The sequence below is a fragment of the Pungitius pungitius genome, chromosome 1, assembly GCF_949316345.1.
Source record: "Pungitius pungitius chromosome 1, fPunPun2.1, whole genome shotgun sequence".
In the NCBI taxonomy this organism is placed as follows: Eukaryota; Metazoa; Chordata; class Actinopteri; order Perciformes; family Gasterosteidae; genus Pungitius; species Pungitius pungitius.
The window spans coordinates 27020472-27043985 of record NC_084900.1 but is presented as its reverse complement, the minus strand read 5'-3'; the positions used below and the strand labels follow the sequence as shown (position 1 = coordinate 27043985).

The following is a 23514-nucleotide window of genomic DNA, read 5'->3' as shown; positions in this document are numbered from 1 at the left end:
CACACACACACACACACACACACACGTGCACAAAAGTGGTCACGCGCGCGTGCACACGCATACACACAACCATGTCAGAGTCCGTAAAGTGCAACTCCAATCGAGTCTTGCGCCTCTTGCTCATGCATATGCATTAATGAAGTTAAGAAATAACCTCTTCAAGTCGAGCACGTTATGGCACGTCAGCTGCCACCTAACGAAAAGGCTTCTGTTAGAACTCAGAAAGGCAATTATCAACATATCAATTCATGACAAGACAAAATATAAATAGTATCATTGTAAAATAATAATAATAATAATTAATAATTCTAATAATAAAAAGAATGAGTTATTAATATATAATCAGATTATCATCATAATCCAAATCATTTAACACAGCTTCAGGTTAATTCCCAGAATAACACGACCTTGACCTCACCATACTTCACCGTGTCCACCGCCGGTTGGAGAAAACCAAGTTCTCGCTGTTAAGGGGGTAAAATGCAAGGAGGTGCTGGCAGGAGCTGAATGGGGTGGGTGGGGGTGAGGGGGTGGCAAGGGGGGAGGGAGGGACGGTGCGATGGTGAGGAGAGAGCAGGAGGAGGAGGAGGAAGAGGAGGAGGAGGGGAAGAGATAAGTGATCTAAAGGGGAGACGATAGGACAAAAAAAGTGATGATGATGAATACATTGGAAAGTTTTTTGGCCCCAGCGAGGGTGTCAGATTGAATGGCCTGTGCGCATGTGCGAAGGTGTCCAAACTGACAATGCTGGTGAGATGAAGATAGTGTTGTTGCTGCTTCTGGGCTCACGGAGGACGACGAGAGGAATCTACAAGCCGACAAGATGAGATCCAAGGCGAGGGCGAGAAAACTGGCAAAAAGTAGGTCTTCCCTTTTCCGCTTCTTATCGCTTTCAGCCGCCGGCTCCAAACTCGTGTTTGTGTAGATGTCCAACGTGTCCCTGTCATTTGCCATGTCCTTACGAGAGGAGGGGGGCGACTCTTTGTCCACAGTCAACTTTTCTGCCACAGAAATAAAAACGGCGTCCCGCTCCGGCTGCTCAGCCTCGTTCCCCCGCGCGCCGCGGTCCCGTCCTTGTTGCTTCTCCGCGTCACAAAGTTTTCATGTGATGAAAATTGCCGCTGGTGCTTTGCGCTGATTGCGCTGCTTTCTGTGCTCTCTGCCGTCCCGAGCCGAGCTACAGCTTGCAATTTGCTCACTCGGAGGGTCCGCGTAGGGCGCACAATCGACAGTTCCCAAGGAAGTTGTCGAAGCGGATGGTAACTTTTAAAATAAATAGAGGGAGAGCGAGATCCGTTTTCCAAGTCCTGAGGAATCACATTCCCGGCTTTTGAAATAGTGGGCGCTGTGGCACCGCCGCTCTGCTGCACAGTCCGCACCGAGCCGACATGTGCGCTTACAGGGAAAGACAGAGAGACATATTTTAATTCAGTTTATTGTTTTCTCGATCCTGCTTGCAACGCAGAATACATCTCTGTACGGCAACTTTTATTTTGTTTTGTCCCGGGGCCCCTCCGACTGCTGCCGACTGGTTCCTCCTCCAGGGAAATGCCAATCAATAATGCGTCTTGCGCAAGAAAAGCGCCCAAACCACTTCTTCGAAGGACTGCTGCTCGCGTCACACGGAGAATTCACGTATTCCCTTTTGTGAACACGAGTAAACTACTTTGTTGTCCGAGATGGAGCTTGTTTTTTTTCACATTTTGTTTATTGTTGACGGTTTGGTTTAGCAGTCGCCTTTATTTGCGTCATCTTTATTTATTCCGCGTATTCTACACGCCTCATTATGTGGGGTCAGTCTGCTTTTTATCCACAATTCATTTGAAAGAATGTCGCCTTGCTTTATTTCGGCCTGTTTTCGGCCAATTTGCTTTTTGCCATGTCTTGAGGTTGTTATATTTTATTCAGAATGAGTTTGCAGTTTTTTTGTCAAAATATATCGGTAAAATAAAAGGCATATTTATCCGTGAATATATTATTTTTAGAGCAATTACAGCCAAAATGATTCATTTAAAATGTATGGCTTCCTGTTATTATTTTTATATACACACATAGTTGTCGGGCATGCTGGATTTAATGTTTACAGGCCTTTAAAAACTTTGTAACTTTGCCAAAACCACTGACCCTCTTAATTCAACGTGAACCTTGGTCTTTATACCGCATATAATTCCGGATTAAAAAAAATCCTGCTTTTTACATATGTGACCTTAGGTGATTTACATGCATTTGTGCCGCTTTTAAACCAGTCGTGAAACTTGTTTAATTTAATCGAGTTTGCACCCTATAGCCTATTTCATAAATGTTAACTATTCTATATCTGATAGGATATTATTCAACGTTCACCAAGGGATTCAGCTCACAGGCATTCAGATCATTTACGAGAATAAAATAAATAAATAAATACATGTTTTGTGTTTGTTATCATAACCGTATTATTCTTGCATGGGCTCCGGTGTCGGTGCACATACGTCCCCGTTTAACGGAACGAAAAGCCCCACTCTCCGTGGGCCTGCTGCTTGCTTCTTGCCAGTAATTGCACTTGGTCTCGGTAGTCTGTTGATCCGCGTGCTAATGAAGTCAAATACCCGGCTGTGATATTACACACTGGAACCCTCTGCAGCCCACAGGCCTCCGACGTGCTGTGATGCGGCGGCAGAGGAGAGGAACACAGCGCACATGCACGAAATGTCGTGTTCCTAACATTCAAAACATGCAGGCCCACAACCTTTGAATGCGACGCGTGGGAGTAACCCACCCTCCTTTTTTTTTTACTAGCGCTCTCTCGCAGGCCCACAGATTCACCAGATGCGTTGTCGTTTTATTTTTGACCCCTCGTGAAAACGTCCTTCTGTCGGCAGATAGCACACTCGTCTAGAACAGGAGCACGCGTGGGTTTCCTTGATTACAATGAAGTCGTCCGGGTTTGTTTTGGGGTCAGCATTAAGTGAGTGTTAGCTGGCTCAGAAACAACACAGCCACGCTTTGTTCCATGCGTGCACTGGGCCTATCGTATTTTATTGTTTCATTGCATGAACTGATTTTTTATGATTTTTAGAATGTTTTATTTTCTTCTTTATTTTAAATTTTTTAAATTGGTTTAAAAACAATTGAAATGTGTAGAGTGTAGTTTTTTCCCGGGATTTTTTAAGTGCACAGGTGAGACGCGCGAGCGCGCGCGCACACACACACACACACACACACACACACACTAACCGACGCTGTTCTCGCTCCACTGCTCGCGCAGAGCCACGTAATCACGCGCAGCCACACACTAATTCTGACCGCAACTTACACACGCCATTGATTTTCTTAACATATTTCGGTCGCTGGGTTGTACGCATTCATCAAGTCAATAAATTAAAGATCGCACCACGCTGGATATTTTTCATTTTTTTCTGCAGATTTTTTTTCTCACAAAAATGGCCTCGGCCCTCTCTGAACACAATACACACAGCTTCGATCTCATTCCCTCCCCAGTTTCCTGACTCTCTCTCTTTCTAGTTGGTCTATATTTACTAATTGCCAGATATCCTATTGGTCTTTGTGTTAAATGGCCCTCAGGCTGTTAGACGAACTCCCAGTCATGAACTTGGCCTGGCTCAACAGTTTCTGATGTTTCGACAGAAGTAATAAAACCCAACCCATAACACTTTAAAACCAACAATGGTAGCTATGTTGAACTACTGGTTAAACGCTCATGGTCCCCTTGCATGCTCCCGCGTATTACTGCTATGTAGCTGTAATGTGTGTCCTCCATGCTCACAGAGTAGTAGAGCCTGAACACGCTTTTTATGCACTTCTGCAATTCTGAAAATGCCATGTTTTACTTTTAATTTGAAGTTCACTTACCAATACTGTTTCTAATTGATGAAGGCTGACGACTATCCTCGAAGCAATTTCATTTTTTTTAATGTAAATGTCAGCAGGCGAAATGAAGATACTTGAGAGATCTCGATTTTACCGCGGCAGACCTTTCCTAGATACAACACGGTGGGAAACATGAGCCTCTTGTGGTTCCTCAGAGTCCATTTGCATCCGTGGGTGTGATGATGTGAATGATCCCAGCAGCGCTCTGAATCAGGCAACACCAGTTTTTCCGTTTTACGTCTTTGTCTAAAATGACAAACTGTGACAGCTATGATGAGCACAGTCTTGTGAATCTTTGTACCCACACCCCGCAGCCATTCAGGGGATGCCAAATGTTGGTTCTGTGCAATATTCTTTGTTTTATTTTTCCGGTTCTCCGAATACTTTTTACCTTATATGGAATACCACCTGCTCTGCAATGATCCTTCGAAAATCCGGTTTGGGACACCGAAACGCTTCATTTACTTTTTTTTTAAAATGCTGTGGAGTGTTTTTTTTCTCTGAGCATTTGGGCAGATTATAAGAGCATTTATGTCAATTTTTGAGAAATTGTGTGGCCGAACTAATTGCATCAATCCACATTTGGCACGGCCACATATGCTGAGTAAAGTAGGTACTTGATTATGGAAGTTTGCGGGATGTGAGGTCCTAATCCCAGAATGTGCACGTGCAGGACTCAGTTTAGTGTGCATTGTGAGCAGTGAACTTTCTTACTCTTTTTTTTCTCCCCCATATATTCTATATTTAACAGCTATTCCGGAAAACCCATTTTCTCTTCCACCTAAGCAGGGAATTAAATGAAGACTTACAATACAAAGAATAGTTACCTGAATTCTAAAGCTTTCAAGAGGGGGGGATTCATTTTATTGGAGCAATTCAGTACAAATGTGATATTGGCCTTTTTTAAATGGTCTGTTTTACGACTGTTTCACTGCCAACTTTTTCATGTTTTTCTTTCACTATCTGTGATTCCATCTCTCCCCCCCTGAACGGTGTGTGAGACACTTTCTTATCTCCAAGGAAGTGCTTTTATTGTCATTCCGTCAGTTGCTGCTGTAAATTCGCTGCTGCTGTTTTGTGTCTCTAATCTGGAGAGGTACCTTGAAATGTGAAAATGATTTAGAAATGTGGACACTGCAAAGAATCCTCAATGAATCCCAGTGTACATACAAAGTACAGAAAGCCCTTGATTCCCTCCTGAGAAAGGTCTCATCACCCTCCAGTGAAACACCTTGACATTTTGGTTTGATAAGGTTTTTGGGGGAACTTTACTGAACAATCCGTATTCATTGTGTTTACTTGATTTGATGATCAAATCTGGAATTCCAGACTTTTCCGGTATCTCACTCTGCATTAAAGAGATGTGTAACTTCAGTGACTTCAATGTCAACGGAGACTCACCGGAGGCTTGGAAACATTTGACTGGCTCTCCTTAGCCTGCGTGACACATGTGCTCACACACATTGAAGCAATACATACAGACACACACATTCAGATGGATCCTGGACAGACACACACACACACACACACACACATGCACCTACCTTAGTGGTGACAGATTTTTGGGCAATGTTAGGATTTAACCCCAATCAATCACAAACTAGAAAGGTTGAGTGTAAATGTCATCCAAACAGCAGGAGCTGGCACTGTTGGGTGGCTAAATACGTGTGTGTGTGTGTGAGTGAGAGAGTGGTCCCTTTACTGTTCTGAGCTTTGACCTTGGCTCAGCGATGGGTGGGCACCTCTTACACCTGGACAGGCACCCGGCACACACACACACACACACACACACACACGTTTTAGCCTCATGCTTCCTGGCTTGGTCTCATGCTGGTAAAATCCAATTTTGAGTTGAAATACAAATACCAGTGCATTAAGCTCTTGCACATGGCTCTAAATCCCATTCATTCCAATGATACATTGACCTCACATCATCCAGTTGGCACATACATGCCTTTCTCTCTGCCCTGCACTATGACCTCACTCGCCATGCTTGTAAAAACACAGCAATCTCCCAATCGTTTGGCAGACTGCGACGTGCCCGAGAGACTTTTAAGATACATCCCCGATGTTTTCTTTTTCAGCAGCCCCCTGTTTTCTGTCTCTCCTCATACCCTGCCTTTTCAGCCTGCAGATGGGGGCAGGGTCTTGTTAAAAATAGCTGAGCAGCGTTTTCGAGCAGCGGAATGTGTTGGCGAAAAAAGGGGGTTCAAAGAATGAAAAGCCATTACACTGCAGCTAAATGCATTTTGTGTTGACCTGTGGCTGCTTATCGAGTTACGTCCCCCCCCACTGCCGTGGCTGGAAGACTCCATCCGCCTCCACGGGCCGAAGAACACACGTCGACTGCAGCAGTCGTCCTTGCTACGGAGTGTTCTGATTAACGCTGAATGATTATCTCTCTGTGCGTCTGATTGTGCAACTCCCGCTGCCAAGCAGTGTGTGTTGTTTGCAAAACAAGGGGCAAATGTGTCGAGTCCCTAATTAGCGTGTTTTAGCAGCCCTCATGATTCCCTCTTGCATTGTGACTGGTCTTATCTGGGTCTAATCCCGATTTGTTTGGTATTAGCCTGCTCACTTTCTCCTTATTCTCTTGCTTTTCTTTTATCACGCCATTCGTTCTCCCCCTGATCTTTTCCTTTCATCCATTCCAGAACGTCCTGTTCTTTATGTTGTCCTTGCTAGTAGTTCTGGTGTGAAGACAACATTTTGTTGGGTAATTACAAAGATGTGATCTTATAATGATATTGTTTGGCACATATCTTCCGTCTACATTATGAATGCAGAGGAAGTTCTACAATACTGTTACACACATTAACAGTTCAGTCCGCAGTGGAAAACTGTTCATTGGTTTGGACTTAATTGATTATTGCTATATAATGATTTGGACTTTTTCTATTTTTAGCATTATTAAAACATCGCTTTAAGCCAGTGGGCTAAAGCTGTCTGATTAGTATCTGTACAGAAGCAAGCGTTGCTTCTAAAAGTAAATACAATACGATTATAAACATTTTTGTCTACCTGAAATGCATCTAGTTACCAACTACGTACGTGGTGAAATGTGACACTTCATTGTCAGGGAACAGCACTGTTCAAAACTTCTAGAAAGTTTTACTTTCCTCTGCTTTGCTTCGCATATTCAAAGTCATCTCTCCACACACACACACCCAAAGCCTCCAGTCCCATTCCCAATCGGGCCCTGCTGATTATGGCTCATCCTGTCCAGATATGATAAGAAGACAAACTGCTCAGACACCGGCTCCCCTTTCATCAGACCGGGGCCCCGTCTTCACTCGCATCCCCCCCACTCGCCGCCTTTCACGCTGTGTTTCGTCATTTCCACAAAGATGGGCAAGCAGTGTCTCATTAAAGCGGATTAGGGACATCTCTGTGTCTCGCAGGGGCCAAGCGGGGACTTTTCTATTCTCCAGTCACCCCCCGCCCTTTTTTTTCTCTCAGAGATCAGGTTCTTTGATTGGGCCAGATAAAGACTCCTTTCATGTCGGTGGGGACGGTTAGCGATTACACAGTCGAACCCATCGTTTTGGTGAGTTTGACAAATTTGCCATGCTGGGTGGGGGGGGGCGCTGTGGGGATTGCATTGGGGAGGGGCAGTGTACAAGGAGATTCCCCCGTAATTGAGCCGTCATTATCCAGTGACCCTGCCAGGCGCTAGCGCGTAGGCCTCACCAGTTCTCTATTTGTTTAATACTTGGCTAACTTTCTTTGTGAGGATGATGGATAGAGAGAGACGGAGGGAGAGAGTGGAAGAGGGGTACCGGTCCCCAGATGAATGCCTCTGCTTATTTCACCGCCTGTCTTGAGCGCTGCTGTCCATGAAAATTGGCTGCACTACATCACCGCTGCAAGTTTCTTTTTTCTTTTCTTCTTTTTTTTTAACTAGCTCCTCCCTGGTGCAACACAATTAGGCCCATATCACCAGCTGCCATTTATTTTCATACAAAATGGAAACTGGTGGCATGTTGATTACTGAACTCCCCCAGGGACAAAGAGCCACTATTTGTGTGGTTTAATTTCATTAAGTAGAGTGTGGCGCACAGAATAAATATATTAAGAGCTCATAGAGGCCGTCCATTTACCTCGGCCACTCTGTATGCTAAACAAATCCTTAGGTGTTAGTTGTTGGAATTGGAAAAAATCACGTCAAATTGTTGGGTTTAAATGAGGTGCATTTCCATGGAGTTGATACTTCTGCTCTCTGATGTGTCTGGACCGGTTTCCTAACCGGTCCCTTCTTGTCTACCTGCTGTTCAAAACTCCTTATTCATTTTCTATTAGTTGTGTATTTTGTCATATCATATGTGCCGATACTTTTAACATGGGTGCAGGCATCAAATATTATCCAAACATTTTTTCTTTTGCCAACCGCATGTTAGAAATCTGGGTCAGAAAGATGTCCGGTGTGAGAGAGGTCTTTTCCTGGTGGGATGGTGTGGTTCTATTAGCCCAGATATTTTGATGAAGGAAGCTCTCCTTGTTAACCTGGAGTCTGATTGGATGTGAAGCGATAAGTAAGGCACAATACGTGTGTGTGTGTGTGTGTGTGTGTGTGTGTGTGTGTAGGTGTTGCTTGGGTTCTTAGCTAAAACATTTCAAGATGGCCCATTAGCCCGGGCGGGCCCATCCCCTCCCGACACTAGGATTCCTCTGTGCTGACCCCCTCTCCTCCACCTCTCAGCCCCTCTGTCCCATAGGCCCCTCGCCCCATCCTGCCAAGTGTACGGTTCCAAAGTAACGACGAAGCTGCCTGCGTGTGAAAATATTGAATTGCAAAAACATCCCTGGGTGAGAGGGTGTGTGAATGGAGCTTTCAGCACCGGGCCCGACCCCGGCCCTGTGCTACTGACTGACGGACAACAAATGGCATTTTGTGTCCAGAGAAGGGGAGAGAGAGAGAGAGAGGGAGAGAGAGAGAGAGAGAGAGAGAGAAAAGAAGAAGAGAGACAGAGAAAGTGTGTGTGTATCGGGGGGGGCGGTTTCACTCTGGGGCCCTATATGCAGGTCTGAAATGCCTTATCACATGACCTGTCTGACCTTTGGCCCTCACTCAGCTGAGGCTGTCAGGCTGCTCTCCAACGAGGAGCACAAAGCCTCCCAGCCTCAAAGACCACCATTCACCCCCCCTGTGCAGCAGTACTCCAGAGGTAATAGGTAAAAGTAATGTCAATGACCTCCACTTTCCTCCGCGCTGCAGGAGGGCAAAACTCTTAAGATTCGTAGATAATGTCAAAGGTAGAAAATATCCGTCCTGATCCACTGCCTCTACAAATCAGAACCACAACCTCGGTTGTAGTCAAACTTCTTCCGGTAGAGAGATCTCATATTTCCATGTGTCCAAAATGTTGTGTCTGTGGGGGGGGACGGGGGGGGGACGGGACATTATGTGAATTTTTGATGTCTCAGCGGAGTGACAGGGTCACATTATGACCATAACCTCCTGTCCCGCTATGCAACCCACACACTGGCATCTCTCTCTCTCTCCGTGTGTGTGTGTGTCTCCTGACCAGTCCGAGGATTCTTTCTTCTCCTCTCTTTTTCCCCTCCTTTTCTGGAACACTGGAGTTTTTCTCTCTCTCCGGGCTCCTTTGAAAAGATGCGGCGTCTTTGTCGGGCCTGATAAAGGATGCCATAGTTCCCCTTTTCCCCTTCTTTGTGGCCCGGGGCTGGCGGCTCCTGTAGAAGTGCAAATGGTATCCTCTCGGAGGGGCTATCCCCGCGGGCCCTGGAGGGCCCTCTCTCTCCTCCAGGCTTGGCTAATTACCACCCTGCTCCCCCTCCGCCCCCTTCCCTCCGCCCCCACCAGCTCCCTGGTCCCTGGAACCGTGGACGGGCACATTCCCACAACCAGCACCTGGCCCTCTTTTCTCCTGGCCCGCTTTGATGGCTGACACCCCAGCCTACCCCTCCCTCCTTCCTCATCCTCTTCTTCTCTCCGCCCCACTACCTCATCTCCCTTTCTCTCCCACCCTTTAACTTTTCCCTCTCCGACTCTCTCTCTCTCTCTCTCTCTCTCTCTCTCTCTCACTGACTCTCATTACTGGAGGTTTTAAATTGCTTTCTGACCCTGACACACTGTTCTTGCTGAAAAGGGAGATGTTTGATGGGGAGTGCAGCGGATGTTGAGCGAGAAATGGAACAGATGAGGGAAGCAGTGTAAGGTTGTGTTTGTATGCCTCTATAGTCCCTTTTATATTTGTGTGTGTGTATATATATATATATATATATATATGTATATACACACACATCTATAAGAATCCTCTAACTCATCACAGAACCCATGTAGAGGTCTTTGGTTTAAAACTTGACTAGTGGTTTGCTCAGATTAAGTTGATATATTGCCTCAGTAATGCACACACACACACACACACACACACACACACACACACACAAACACACACACACACAGACAGACACATACAGGCACAAGCGCACACACCTAAACACACAATCACAAATATTTAATTTAGTTGCATATTTGCTAGCTACTAGCCGTAGGCCTAATCAATAACCTGACCCAAAGGATTTGACCAATTCATAGCTCGCCATTGTGCAGTCTAGCGATCCCAGCGAGGGCATTTGGACAGTTTTCTGAGGAAAACAAATGGCTCTATTACACGCCTGCATCTCTGCGATGCTCAGTGTCCCGCAGGCAAAGTGCGCGGCCTGTGGCAGTCTAATTGTATGTGCTCCAGCCAGAAGGAAAAAAGACAGGTTTCTGGATAGGCTCACCTGGCCAGACAGAAGAGTGTTGCGTTAAGTTGAATATGAGAATGGGCATTTAAGAACGATATTGTTATTCAAATATTTGCCTGTTAAATGGGATCCATCCTATAATATAACACGTTTTCAAATATTAACTTTGCTTGTGCGTATCTTACCACTATGAGCCATGAGTTATAATATAACAAGTTAGTTAGTATTTTTTGCTCTTTCCAGTGAAAATCCCCCACACAAAATAAATCCCTGTCCAGCACAGCCTTGAATGCGTGAATCCAACCCATAGCAGAAGTAGACAGCGGGTGGCACTGAGTTGCACAAACACAGATCAGTTTGATTTTGGTTTGGGATACCACAAAAAAGGCTTCATCTAGCCTTTAATGTATTTTCCAAGGTCTAGATGTAAAAACAAATTAAACAGGTTTATTCTTAGTGTTATTAAGCATAACTGTTTTAATCCTACTTCCGTTCAATGGCCATTGCATCTCGTCCCGAACGTTGTCTGCCATCGTGTCTGCAGCTGCCCTTCGCTGTGCAGTTCACACGTCATCACCTGTCGGACTTGGGTGATGTCATGAGCTGGGCTGCTTCTTCCTTGTCCCTCTGAAGTGTAACAACCATCAACTGGACGTTACGTCTAAGTTGGATCGTGTGCACATTAAAGGGAAAGTCCCCTCTCATGTGTCACTTGAGATTTTATGTTTTAATAGAGAAAGTACATGGATTTGCTCTATTGAAATGAGTCCTTAATGTCTTGTGTGTGATTTGCATGCTGAGTCATTCACTGTTTATCTTTTTAAAAGTTGAATCATTTGATTGGATTTCAATCATCCACAGCTTACAGAGGGCGCATTTAGAATGGCACAGTCCGATGTCTCTCCACCTCTCTCCTGATCAAGTCTACTCATTGTTTTTATGGAGAAAACGAAAGAGGAAGACGTTTTAGAATTGTGTTTCATGAGTTTGTTAAACTGCCATTTGTGTGGTTTCCGTCTCTCCGCGCTGACCATTCAACTCAAAGTTCCTGAGGTTTTCGTGACACGACAATTTAGCTGTTTAAACGGGGGGAGATGTTGTTCCAAGCTAATGTTTGCACTCTAGGACCTGCATGTCGCCGGACGGGGGGGGGGGACTGAAGACATGCAGCTTTACTGCCATGTCTTTGTTTCAGCGCCACGTTGGCTATGCAAATGTGTTTCTGTCCATTTACCTGAATGCAGTAAAAGCTCACTTGGATGGCTGCAGGGACACACATGCACTGGCAGAGGCATCTTGTTTTTCAACAGCACTGAAGAGCAGCAAGTGTTTGAGAATGGCTTGGTGCAGCAGGGACAAAGCAAACAAAAGAGGCAGGTGGGTGAGGCTGCTGCTGCTGGCCTGTCGCCGGCCTTGGCTCCAATTTATATTTACAAAGCTTTTCATTTAGCTGGAAAACCGCCTTTCTAAGACTTGCCCGTGAGCTAGGTGTTTTTGTTGAAGAAAATCGATTTGTAACAAGATAAGTGTTGATATTTTACATATCATTCGTTTTAACTGTGAGCCCAATAATTCTACACTAAAATAACCCATGTACAGCTAATACCAGTGGTCCAGTCATCAGTTTTATTTTTCAGAAGATAAGGAAGAGATTCCTTCGTCCCTCTCCTTCTCGCCCCCATTTTAATTAAAACTAGGTGTGCGGTTTGCCCTCGTGTCTTTTGACACCTCGCTATTTATCTGTCGGACGCAGGCAGAGGGCAGGACCCTCGGAGAAGAGGGGCACACTTTTGTTTTGAGAGAACTGCAGAGAACTTTGATGCCAAGTTCCTGTGCAGCAAAAGGCAAGCAGCACATCTGAGAGTACTTTGGTGGAATAACAGCAAATGTTTGTCTTGTATTGTATGGCACGCTGCTGGAGGAGCACTAAAGCCCCTTCTTCCAGCGCCTAAAGCACCTCTTAATAAAATAGTAAAGAATAACTCCTTCACCTTAATCTTCCCCACAGATTACCGCACTCAGGGCGGGAAATTAGCAGCAGGCCCAGGCGCTTCCGATTTTCTTTGACACTCTAACATCTCTCTCCCTCTTCTCCCTCCATCACCACATCCCTTCGCTTGCTGCTTAATGGTTTTGGTTTGTTTCCTGTCCTCCTCGCTCTGTCCCCCGTCCGTCTGTGTGGTGGGCCCGATGAACTCTCCGTGGCAGAGGGAAAGGCATTTTATTGGGTCAGTATTAGAAGCAACATGTGGCTAATGGGTGGTTGCATTTTCCATGGTCTGGTCCTCATCATTGCAGAAAAGGGGCCTAAACAACTAAACATGGCCGTTGACAATTGATACGAGCCCTTTTAAGTGGATCTGCTCTGTGGAAGGGGAGGTGGGGGGAGGGTTTGGCGAGGAGGGGCTGTGTGTGACTGACGGTGCATATGTGTGTGTGTGTGTGTATGTGCGCACATTGCCTTTGCATGTTAATTAGGACAAAAACTGGACGCACACTCTCGCATGCGGACACACACCAGCACGGTCTCCTTTTGGGAGCTAACATACAAGAATGTGTGTTGTCCCCCATGTCCAGGAGTGAAACCCACACCTGGAGTACGGTAGCGGCGGGCGCTTTGAGCGGGGTTCGTCCCACCGTCTGATCCCCGTAACCAGAACTCTCCTTCACGGCTTCCTGTCCACTTGGCCCAACTTCCCCCCTTGCCCGCCTGCCATCTGGGTCCGCCGAGAGACACACACACACACACACGTGTGCACAAACGTGTTTCAGAGCGCGCGCACGCACACAACGCGGCGCTCTAACCTGTGTCTTTCACTTACAACTGCACCTTTGAAACCAATATCACACAGAGGAGACGCGATAAATCTATCCTCTCATCTTCTCTCCCTCCTCTTCAAAACCTCCCTTGTAGTTCTCACTTCATTCAAAAAGTAGAGCAAAGTTGAACTGTTTACATCACGCTATTGTACGGGGGATATTTATACTAGTAAATAGTATGTCTGGTAGTTGCCACAGAGCAATCACCGATGTCATTGATTCTGTTTAAAAGATTTAGAATTTCTGTCTTTTGTGTCAATATTGGATGATTTCTGAAAGGTTAGCAGCTTATATTTGTGGCCATCCTATTCAGGATTAAATAAAAAAAAGTGACATACAAATGAGCCAATCAGCGTCCTTGAGTAGACGCAACCTGGGGCGTCGTTGGTTTGGCCCCAAGCTTTCGTGTTCTCGTCCAGGCCGCTTTCGACAGGCAGATGACATTCTGGAGGAAGTAAAGATCACGGATTTTAATGCCATTCGACATATAGAAATATGTATCCTACTGATTGTTAATTGATATATATATATATATATATATGATCTTATATAATAAGATATATTATCTTGTGTTGGAATAAATATTTTATATAACTGCAAAGCAGTTTTGCATTATTGATTAGGATATTTTTTCTGAAATGGATTTGATTGCCCTACCAAGAACATTTTCGACCAGCCGCCATCAATTATAACCCTACCATTAGGGCTTCACTTCTTGCACTTGTGTAAACATTTAAACAAACAAAGAAATTTAAAATTAGTACTCGATATTTGAGCATCTTCTTTTGTGCATTAAACGGAGCAGTGTTTGTCCGAGTTAAACCTTTTGTTACATCAGCATCAGAGCCTTCTTGTACTTTTTATGGATATCTCAATTAAGTACCTGTGGGGATAGTGTTTTTGTTGTTTTGTTGTTTTCTGTATCAACACTTTGATCACTTCTTCTGCTCTTTGTACCTTCATTGTGCTCAAGATTAGATCGCACACAGTCACACAGTCACACACACACCGCTCAGGTGGAAAGGGCAGTGTCGGGTGTAGCGGGGGGGACAATGCGGGGATGCGTAGCAGCGAGCCAACATGGTGTCTGTGACAGCGCGCTCCTCAAAGCTGCTCCTCTCCTCTTTCATCACCTCCTGTAACAGAGTGTGTGAGGAACATCGCACGCCAAATAAATCTACAGTGGCCGTAGAGAAATTATTTTTATTTTTATTTATAGATGTAGTGTTTTTATATCATCACAACATCACAGGGGTCAAAACTGTCACATACATTTCATTTGTTAAAACTGAATTAAACTTGTTTCCATGACATTGTTTTAAGTTAAATAAATTGAATTTTTTTTTTTATGTTGGCTGGAGCAAAATTTTTAATAATATATATATATATATATATATATATTTTTTATTGTATGTGCTATATGTTTGGGATGCAACATCTTACTTTTTATTAAGGGATTTCAAGAAATGGAGCTAGTTTGCTCAATACCGATGAGAATGTTGTGTGTGTTTGGAAGCTGCCGTTCACACATTTGCTGGAGGTCGGAACTGTTGCTCAAACAGCTGCCATTAAGAAGCTCTATGGGACGCTGCTTCAGGTGGCTGCAGCAACGATGGACGTGGATAAACAGAATTGTTTTCACAGGTTGCTCATGAGGGAATAAGCCGAGTGGGAACGGAAAAAGACAACTTATTTATTTTCAGTGCTGCAGGTGCCCTCTTACAGCTTATTGGTTTTTTTGGATGACTCTTTTACTCTAAAGAGGGCAATTTACGTCCCTCTCTCGTCTCTCTCCAGAGGCAAGGGCTGAAGTGGCTGGCTTATTTTAGCAGGGTCTCGTGGTGTCGACTTTGTGGTGACATATTAATTGAGGGGTTCCTCTAAAGAAAAGAAAAAGGCTAGTGTCACGATTGGTCCGACTTTGTTTGCGGAGCTCGGGAAATTGGTTCTGTTTGGCTGCGACGCTCTCAGGTGTTTATTTACACATTAGAATGTTTCAGGTGGCAGCTGAGTCTCTCCCCGCCGGCTGCATGCGTGTTTGAATGTCTCTGTTTGCTCACTTATGTACATGCCAGCTGTGTAGAGCAAGTTTACGTGGGGGAGAGATAAAGACTGGCGGGGGAGAGTTAGGGTTGCGGGGGGGGGAGACAAACGATAGGAGGTGAGCGGGACAGTTCCCCCCCTCGGCTCACCTGCCTCTTCTTGAGTTTCCCCTCAGCTACTTGTCTTCGCTGTCCTCTTCATCCATTATTGACCGCACGCATTCACACCAACTTCTGGTAGTTGTTACAATTCTCAAAGAGAACGTCTTTCTCCCAACTTTTCCCCCACGGAGGGATTTCATCATTCCATCCTTATGTGTGTATATATATATATGTGTGTGAGGTATGAGCTCGTCAATATGGCTGCAAAATATAAACTTTCATCGGGATCATTTACAGATTTGGAGTTGTTTCTTAATGTCTCATACCTGAACGTGGTTACTGAGAGAACACCTCAGCTGGCATTTTGGTCACGAGGAACATTAAAAAATAACACGAGACGTCATAAAATTACTCAGTTGGAAAGCTGGAAAATGACACATTTGTTCTGGAGAAAATACCTCCTTTTGGGAAAAGACAAGTAGGAGTTTGCTTTCCACTTTATTTTTCCATCTTCTGTGATGGGAAATGTTTTGGAAGGATCATGGGAGAAGTAAAAGGAAGTCAACTGTGGTGTATTTTACAACATAGGAAGGACCGTGTGCGTTTTTATTGCTTTGACCCAACACTGTAAGGAGTAAAGACGATGTTAATCTAGATTTTGGACACAACCTCTTTTGGCTTAACTTAAATGAAATCCCAATGTTGTCCATGCGGATAGAAACGGAGAAACGGGAACATATGCGCGTAGATGCACAGTCGTGCCCCGCAGCAGACGGCTAAATGATCCAGATATATTCTCTGTCTTTTAATGAAGTGAGACTGATCTCTTACTCTCGGCCTCTCCTTCTTTCACTATGTGTCTGCTCAACTGAAGTATCAATAATAAGATTTATCTGTCTTCCCCCCGCAGCCTTGATTCAATTATCTACATCTCCCTGCCTCTTTCTCTTCATCTGACTCCCTCCCTATGCGCCCCTCCACTGTGGATCCGTTTCCAATTGAAGGCAGGTCATGCTTTGTGTTTCTATTTGTCATGACAGGGTTCCTTAACGAGTGGAGGCTCCCTTCCACTGAGGCTTAATCTGATCTGGGAGGGAGGGAGGAAGAGATGGGGCACACAGAGGTGGGGGTAACCAGGTAAAAGTGGGGTCACAAGTCGTTTACCCCCAACTCCTCATTGTCTGCATTTCCCCTTTTTAGGGAAAATTAGATTTGTGTGATCCGACCTCCTCCCCCACTTCCCAACGTGTGTTTCGTGTCCAAATCTGAAGCCTTTGAAGTTTGAAGAGTCCCTCGCCCCTCCAAACGGCCACCTCAGCCGACCCCCCCCCCCCCCCCCCACCAAACCCCCACCTTGCTGGCCTCCACCTACTTCCAGACATACCTCATTACCTGAGGCTCTATTGGAAGAAAGAGTGGCGGCTAATCAAATTGACTGCAGGTTTTCTGCGATCAGAGGAAGTGGCGGCCATCGAGGGGTCACCGGTTCAATGTTAGGCCTCGGGAAAATGTCATGAAGTGGGAAAGAATTCAATGAAATAATCTTAAGAATAACAGTAACAATAACAGTAGGTCACAGTACGTCACGTCATCCTGTAAACTAAATACGTGATCTACAGATTTGAGTCTTTGCTGATTTGTAAAAGTTGTGCTATGGCTACGAGTCTGAAGTGAAACGCATCTTACAGACATGCCACAACTCTGCTTCTTCTACTGTAGATGAAGCTTCATTACGATGCTGTACATCTATTAAATGCTGCGTTATCAGAGTTATTGATGCACAGTCCATTACGTCCTCTTAAATATACTTGATTATAATTAGCTATTAAAAACATAACATTGTGCTGAGATTTCAGAAAAGAACTCCTCTTAAACTCTGAAACCAACCGCTTATTTTAGTGAACTCCACAAACAACAACAAAACAGCCAAAGGCCGAGCACGTGAGGTACCCAGTGAGTTCACAGAGCCCGAGTTGAGTCTGTTTACAATCGGCAGGTCTGGAGTGTGAACAATTTGGTTTGAGCCTGTGGCTAATTTCACAGAAGCTGTGAATGAAGTCTTTCTTATGGCCTGCGCTATGCAAATGGCTGCATGCATAAACACATATGCAGTAAGTGTGCACATGCCCAATTCCCCCCCCACCTCAGAGAAACACACACTTGCATTTGCACACACATCACTTGCCACTGCACATGAGGGATGAGGCAGCGCAGCTGTTGAAGCAGCTAAAGGCTGTAGCTGGTACAGTTCAACATTGGCCCAGTGTGTGTTGAGAAGGCTGGGGGGGTGTGGGGGGGTTTGGGGGATTTTCAGTGCTGTTGGATTTTCAGTGCTGTTGGATTTCCACGCGGAACACAAGGTGTGTGATAGATACCAAGCATCTGTCCTTTTTCCCGTGAGAATCCCACAGTTGGTTTTAATTGAGGAAAAATCACTGGCCTGACCTCAGCGCTAAACATCGTCACGAGAAATCTGTGAGTTAATTTGCAACTCTGAAGTGTACTTTCACAAACATTTTTATCGTTTTGGATGTCGGTTGGCTTCTCTTCTCTTGGGGTGCAAATGTGACTATTAGTCCACTAATAGACTACTATCCACTGGAATTTCCATATAGAAGTGATCAACATGATACACATCCTGGATGGTCTGTGTGTGGCAGCCGTCAACACACTCTTGCACAGAGGCTGTTTCAAGCACTCACACACAATACCTGAAATGTGTATGGTCTGCATTGGGATGAATTGTTCCCTTCCACAGCTCAACGTTAAAAGTTGGCCAGATTGGAGTGTATTATTTCTACAGCATATTATTCTATTTTCTGACCGAAATGTGCAACTGAAGAGGGAGAAAGAAAAAAAACATGACTTGGTTGTATTTGTCATGAATACAGATGTTTTTCCTTCCTGTGGTGGAGAATATGACGTGTGTCTCCACAGACCTTTCCTCATTGGAGTAGGACTCTGAGGCCCTGCGATAGAAAGCACCAGCACGTCTCATACACACAGGACTGTTGCCACAGGGCGGCAGGAAGAGCAGGCAAGTCATCTTGGGTTCGGGCTTCATGTTGACCCCTCGCCCAAAGGAAACCTCCACAGTTCTCTCCCTTCTCCTGCGCTGCCCACCGCCAGGCACACTGTTCTCCCATGGTCCCCCTTCTCAGGGAACATGCTCATATTTGTGGCTTTCGGGGTTGGCAACAGAGTCTGCTGCGCCTGTCAAGTTTCTTTTTTCACTCTGACTTACCCCAGCACCCGAAATGAACTGTTGAGTCATTTCCTGTGATCCCCCCCCTCCACCAACCTCCCAATCCCATATCTGGCAATAAGGTCAAATATCCTAGTTGACCATCATGTCTTGTAGTGTGTCTTTTCGTCTGTATAGTAATCAACAATAAATGTAAAAAAAAGCTTTCCGTCCAAAAACATGATCACTGAAAACCTCTCCAATCCAGATAAGAAATTGATGGACGGCTCGTGAAGCCTCCAGCGCACTTGGCTCCTCAGAAGAACATTTGTTTAAATGACCTACAAAGCAAAAGCAAACATTTTGGTCTCATTGAGTATCCGCAAAACCGTGAGCATGAGCGCATGGTTAGAGAAATCTTCCACAAATAGGCCCAGGCTCATCCAAAGCATGTTGACGACTGTGTAAGGGAGAAAGAGACACGCAGTAAGAACGGGAGAGAGCAAGATGCTTATCTGAAGTGAGGTCAGAAATGAAACATGTCATAGTGAATTAGAGCCATGTTGTTTGAATTACTCCCGTCTGTTTCTTAAAGAACGGTCTGAAGAAGAAGAAGAAGTGGGCAGAGAGCGAGTGTTGAGTAGGAAAAGCAAGAGACAAATGGAAGGAGAAATGGGAGGAACGCTGGTAACTTACAGCGGGAGCACAAGAGATAAAGATATAAGAAGATAGGAAAAGAAAGAATAACAGTGCAAGTTAGCGAGAGGGAGGAAAAAACATTGTTTTCTCTGGAACAAATAATGTGCCTGCCGAGGAATGATGATGATGATGATGATGATGATGAGATGAAACCTTGGACTCATTCCGGCTTCGAGCTAAGTTTGGGGCATCATTTACCAAACGGGCCCCTGCCTATATGTGTGTGTGCAATAATAACCGCATTCTCTAAGCATCTTCGGCCACCGGTGCCTGTTTTTATAGCTGGGAACAGGGATGGGCCAACACTCGTTAGGAAGACTATTTTGAAAGATGGGAGGGGAAAAAACAGGGCTTCGCGAAGGAGAAGGATGACCAGAAGGGGGTGTGCAGAGCGACATGGAGCCCGCAGGCTCGCGAGCTGGCCCCAACAACTACGACGCGTTGAACAAGAGATGAGAGCGCTTTCTTTGGGGAAATGGCCTCCGAGCTTCCCACACACTATGTAACAAGTCTGAAAGATGGACAAAGCTGCATTGTTGGCTGAAAAAAAGGTTATATATATATATATATATATATATATATGAAAAAAGACTTCAAGACTTTGTCTTAAAACGTGGCATTTTTTCCATGGCGTTACTCTGTTTCCTGGCAACGGTCGATTGCGCACACAAGCACCAGCAGCTCGCGCTACTATCGGGATGCGGGCGTCCATCTTTCTGTGCACACGCGTGTGTGTGTGTGTGTTAGAGACAGTTGGAGAGATTTTGCCGTCGTAGCTTGGTTTCATGGATGCGAAACCCACTCGCACACACTCGCACGGAAAGGGAAAGAGTGCAAGCAGGGATAAGCTGAACTGGTAATCTTCCCTTCAACAAAGGAATCCATTTATGAGACACGTGTGCCAGTTTGTGTGTTAATGTGCGGGACTGTGACTGAGTACTCGCCCAGGCCACTGAGCAAGTATCCCATTTTTTTTTGTTCGCATTGTGTACAGCAGGCCGCCGCCGCAGTGCGAGGCCTGCCACGGGGGGGGGGGGGGGGGGACAGGCGTCTTTGAATAGCAGCAGTGTGCGTTGGAAGACATCAGGCAGTGAATCCATCACATTACCACTGACAGGCCCAACGATGGGAAATAAATATTTACTCTGTGCTTCCCCAAATCGCATCCAGAGATGTCTCTCTGTTCTCTCCGTCTCTTCTTCTCTGGTCTGGTGCACGGTCGTTGTCCTTCTGCATTTGAGTCGGCGCATCCAGCTTTTACATTTTTGTGTGTCTTTTTCTCTTCTTCCTCTTTCTTCATCATGGTCCCGCACAAAGCACACGGAAAAAAGCAAAGGGCCCATCTAGACGTGGAACACAGATCATGTTTCCACGTAAGCACACACACCAACTCACACAAAAGGGGTACAAACATATACATAAACATGCCCCACCACACATGTATACCTACTCACTCACACACAAACACACACACGCACGTTCAGCCTGAGAAATCCATCTGGGGTTTGTCATGTCAGACATGGCCCATGTCTCTCTCTCCTGTAATTATGGCTGTATTTATTTTTTCAGATTGTCCCGCTGGGTTAGGAGCGTCCCGTTGTGTGGTTTGAACGTGGAAACACACTCCGCTCAAGACATTCAGTTTAACAGAAAAAAAGGGCTCACAGTACACTGACTAGAAATTGGTAACCCATAATTGAGGGATTTAATGTAATGTGGAGGAAGCGTGCGTGTGCGTGCGTGTGTGTGTGAGGGTGAATTCCAGTATAGGAAAAAGCAGATGAGGCTGTAACTTTTCACAGCCGAGTAAATGCTCGACAGATTGTGTCTCGCCTCGGCCAAGAGAGTGAGATTCGATATTATAATGTCTCATTGCCTTACATAACACTCCTGACCCCCTGACTGACTCGTAACAACATCCGTATGTGTGGTGTATGAATTCAGACTTGTTGCCTTAAACAATTGGGTCATGAAGAGCACCTTGTTACCAAGAGAAGATTCAAAGCTTGTCCGTCAGTCTCCGGACATAACTTTAGATACATGTACATTATTATCTATCTATAAATTTATTTTATCTTTATCACGCTAATCACATTATATTTCAATTTTAGGTATGAACATCACATTACTTTTGTCATCTTATTCATTTCTTTGCGTACTTACCTGATCAGGGAATTAACGGACCAAAATGAACAAACAATGTTTTCACCTTTAGTTTTGAGAAATTGTGATAGGATCTTTACTGTTTTCTATGCGCATCCATTCATCGAAATATATAGCTACAGTTTAATGGATAATGCAACTAGAATTCTTATTTTCAGCGCCATATATTTTTACGTTTCCATTCTTGCTCTGCACTGGTTCAGAGTTCATCCAACTCTTACCGTACGGTTGCTTGGGAACTGCAATTCATAGTTCAGAGTTTTGACCACTTTTTTGTCACCGATGAACCTGCTTCTTCTTTATTGACCCTCTGCGGCCTTCCAGCCGTCGCCCTGTTGAGATCGAACTGGAGTTTTGTGTTGAGCACCGTTTGTTGAGTAGCCCAAACTCCACCAATCCCCAAATTGTGGTAAATCCTGCCCATCCTAAAGAAGAATGTTTCTTTTCTTCCCATTCCTCTTTCCCTCAGGGTTACAAGAGTCACAGTAATGACCGTGCGTCTGTTGTTGTGAGGATGTCTGCTCAGCTGAGAGGAATCGCCCTCTGTCCTGGGCTCCCTCAATGAACTTGGCGCTCACGCCAACGTTTTCAACACTTCTGGGTTCCTTTCACTTTTTTTCTCGCCCTGTCTGTCTCCTCATTTCTCTCCATCGCCTTACAAATCCTTTACCCTCTCACTGTCTTTTTATCACTTTCCTCTAAGCTGCCTTACTTGTCCCTTGACAAAAACACAGATGAGTCCCCTTGAAAAAAAAAAAAATAACAAGATAGAGATAATGGCAATCGGCCCGGGGTGCTAATCAACGACTATCGTGGGAAAAACGCAGGGAGACTGGGGCGGCGGCGGTGGTGGAGTTGGTGGTAGGAGGAAAACCAGGCCCATTGTCCTGGGGAGATTAAAGTCCCCGAAAAGACGGCATTGTCCACCGGCGGGGATAAATCTTCCTCCTCCCGTCACTCAGGAGTTGAATTCAATTCTCCTCGACCCCTCCTAAAAGAGAGGCTTATCTCCTGCTCAATGGCTTGTTGCGCTACAAGCCAGGCAGGAATGCACCAAGTTGTATCCCTGACACCCGCTCACTGAGTTAAAAAGGAATTAGAGTTTGGGGGGGGGGGGGGGGGTACAGGGAAGAGGGTGGGTGAGAGAAAGCGAGAGGATGTGCACCGGGACGCAGAATGAGGTGCCGACAGAAGCTGACAGGAGAAGAGGGGACCAGAGAGCAGGATTGATTGACTGCTGCCGGGGGGGGGGGATCGAGGCCAGGGGAGAAGAATAGCGCCCCTCTCCGGGGGCTACGAGCCGCATGGCAAACGGCTGCCCCAGGACAGACGGGAGGAGCCCCGGCGGACGAAGGCCCTTGGGAGTTCCTGGCATGTGGTGTGGATGGCACCTAGCAAACTCACCCCCTCGTTTCCTTTCTTCCCTTTCCTTTGGCCTATAGCAGCATCTCCAGTCTAGCATCACCATGTCGCTCAGACCCACTGGTTCACAACACTTGGAGGCCTCACAGCCCCCTCCGAACAGATTCGATTCAGACCCCCTTAGTCCCATGGAAAGGGATGGACAGAGAAAGGATGGTTGGTAAATAAAAAAACGTGTGCAGAACTCAAGCCCATAGTCCTGCTCTGTTTGGCCCGAGGAGAAAAACAAGCCCTGCGTCCCCATTTTTCACCCCTTCCTCTTTCACACTACCCCCCCCATGCAAGCTCTCAAGCCGGGAAGAGACACAAAAAGACAGAAGAAAGAAAGCTAGATGCAAGGACAGAGAGGGAGAAGGAAATATATCGATATGACATTCACTGAATGCCTCTTCACTTTAGCACTCCTTCAGACCCCCCCCCATATCCTCCTCCTGTTGCCCCTTGCACAAAAAACAGGATTTTTCCGCTTTGCCACCAATTTCGGCGTTTGTTCTTCATGCC

At 45.5% G+C, this 23514-nt stretch overlaps 1 protein-coding gene across 8 annotated transcripts in view; it reads left to right on the top strand.

The window, feature by feature from the left end:
- Positions 1-596: 596 nt before the first annotated feature.
- Positions 597-23514, top strand: part of prdm16 (PR domain containing 16) — a 153921-nt gene continuing 131003 nt past the window's right edge. For all 8 annotated transcript variants that reach the window (XM_062563949.1, XM_062563959.1, XM_062563955.1 and 5 more), the window contains exon 1: positions 597-860. In XM_062563949.1, coding sequence (XP_062419933.1) covers positions 824-860 — 37 coding nt within the window. In that variant the 5' untranslated portion in view covers positions 597-823. The remainder of the gene's footprint in view (positions 861-23514) is intronic.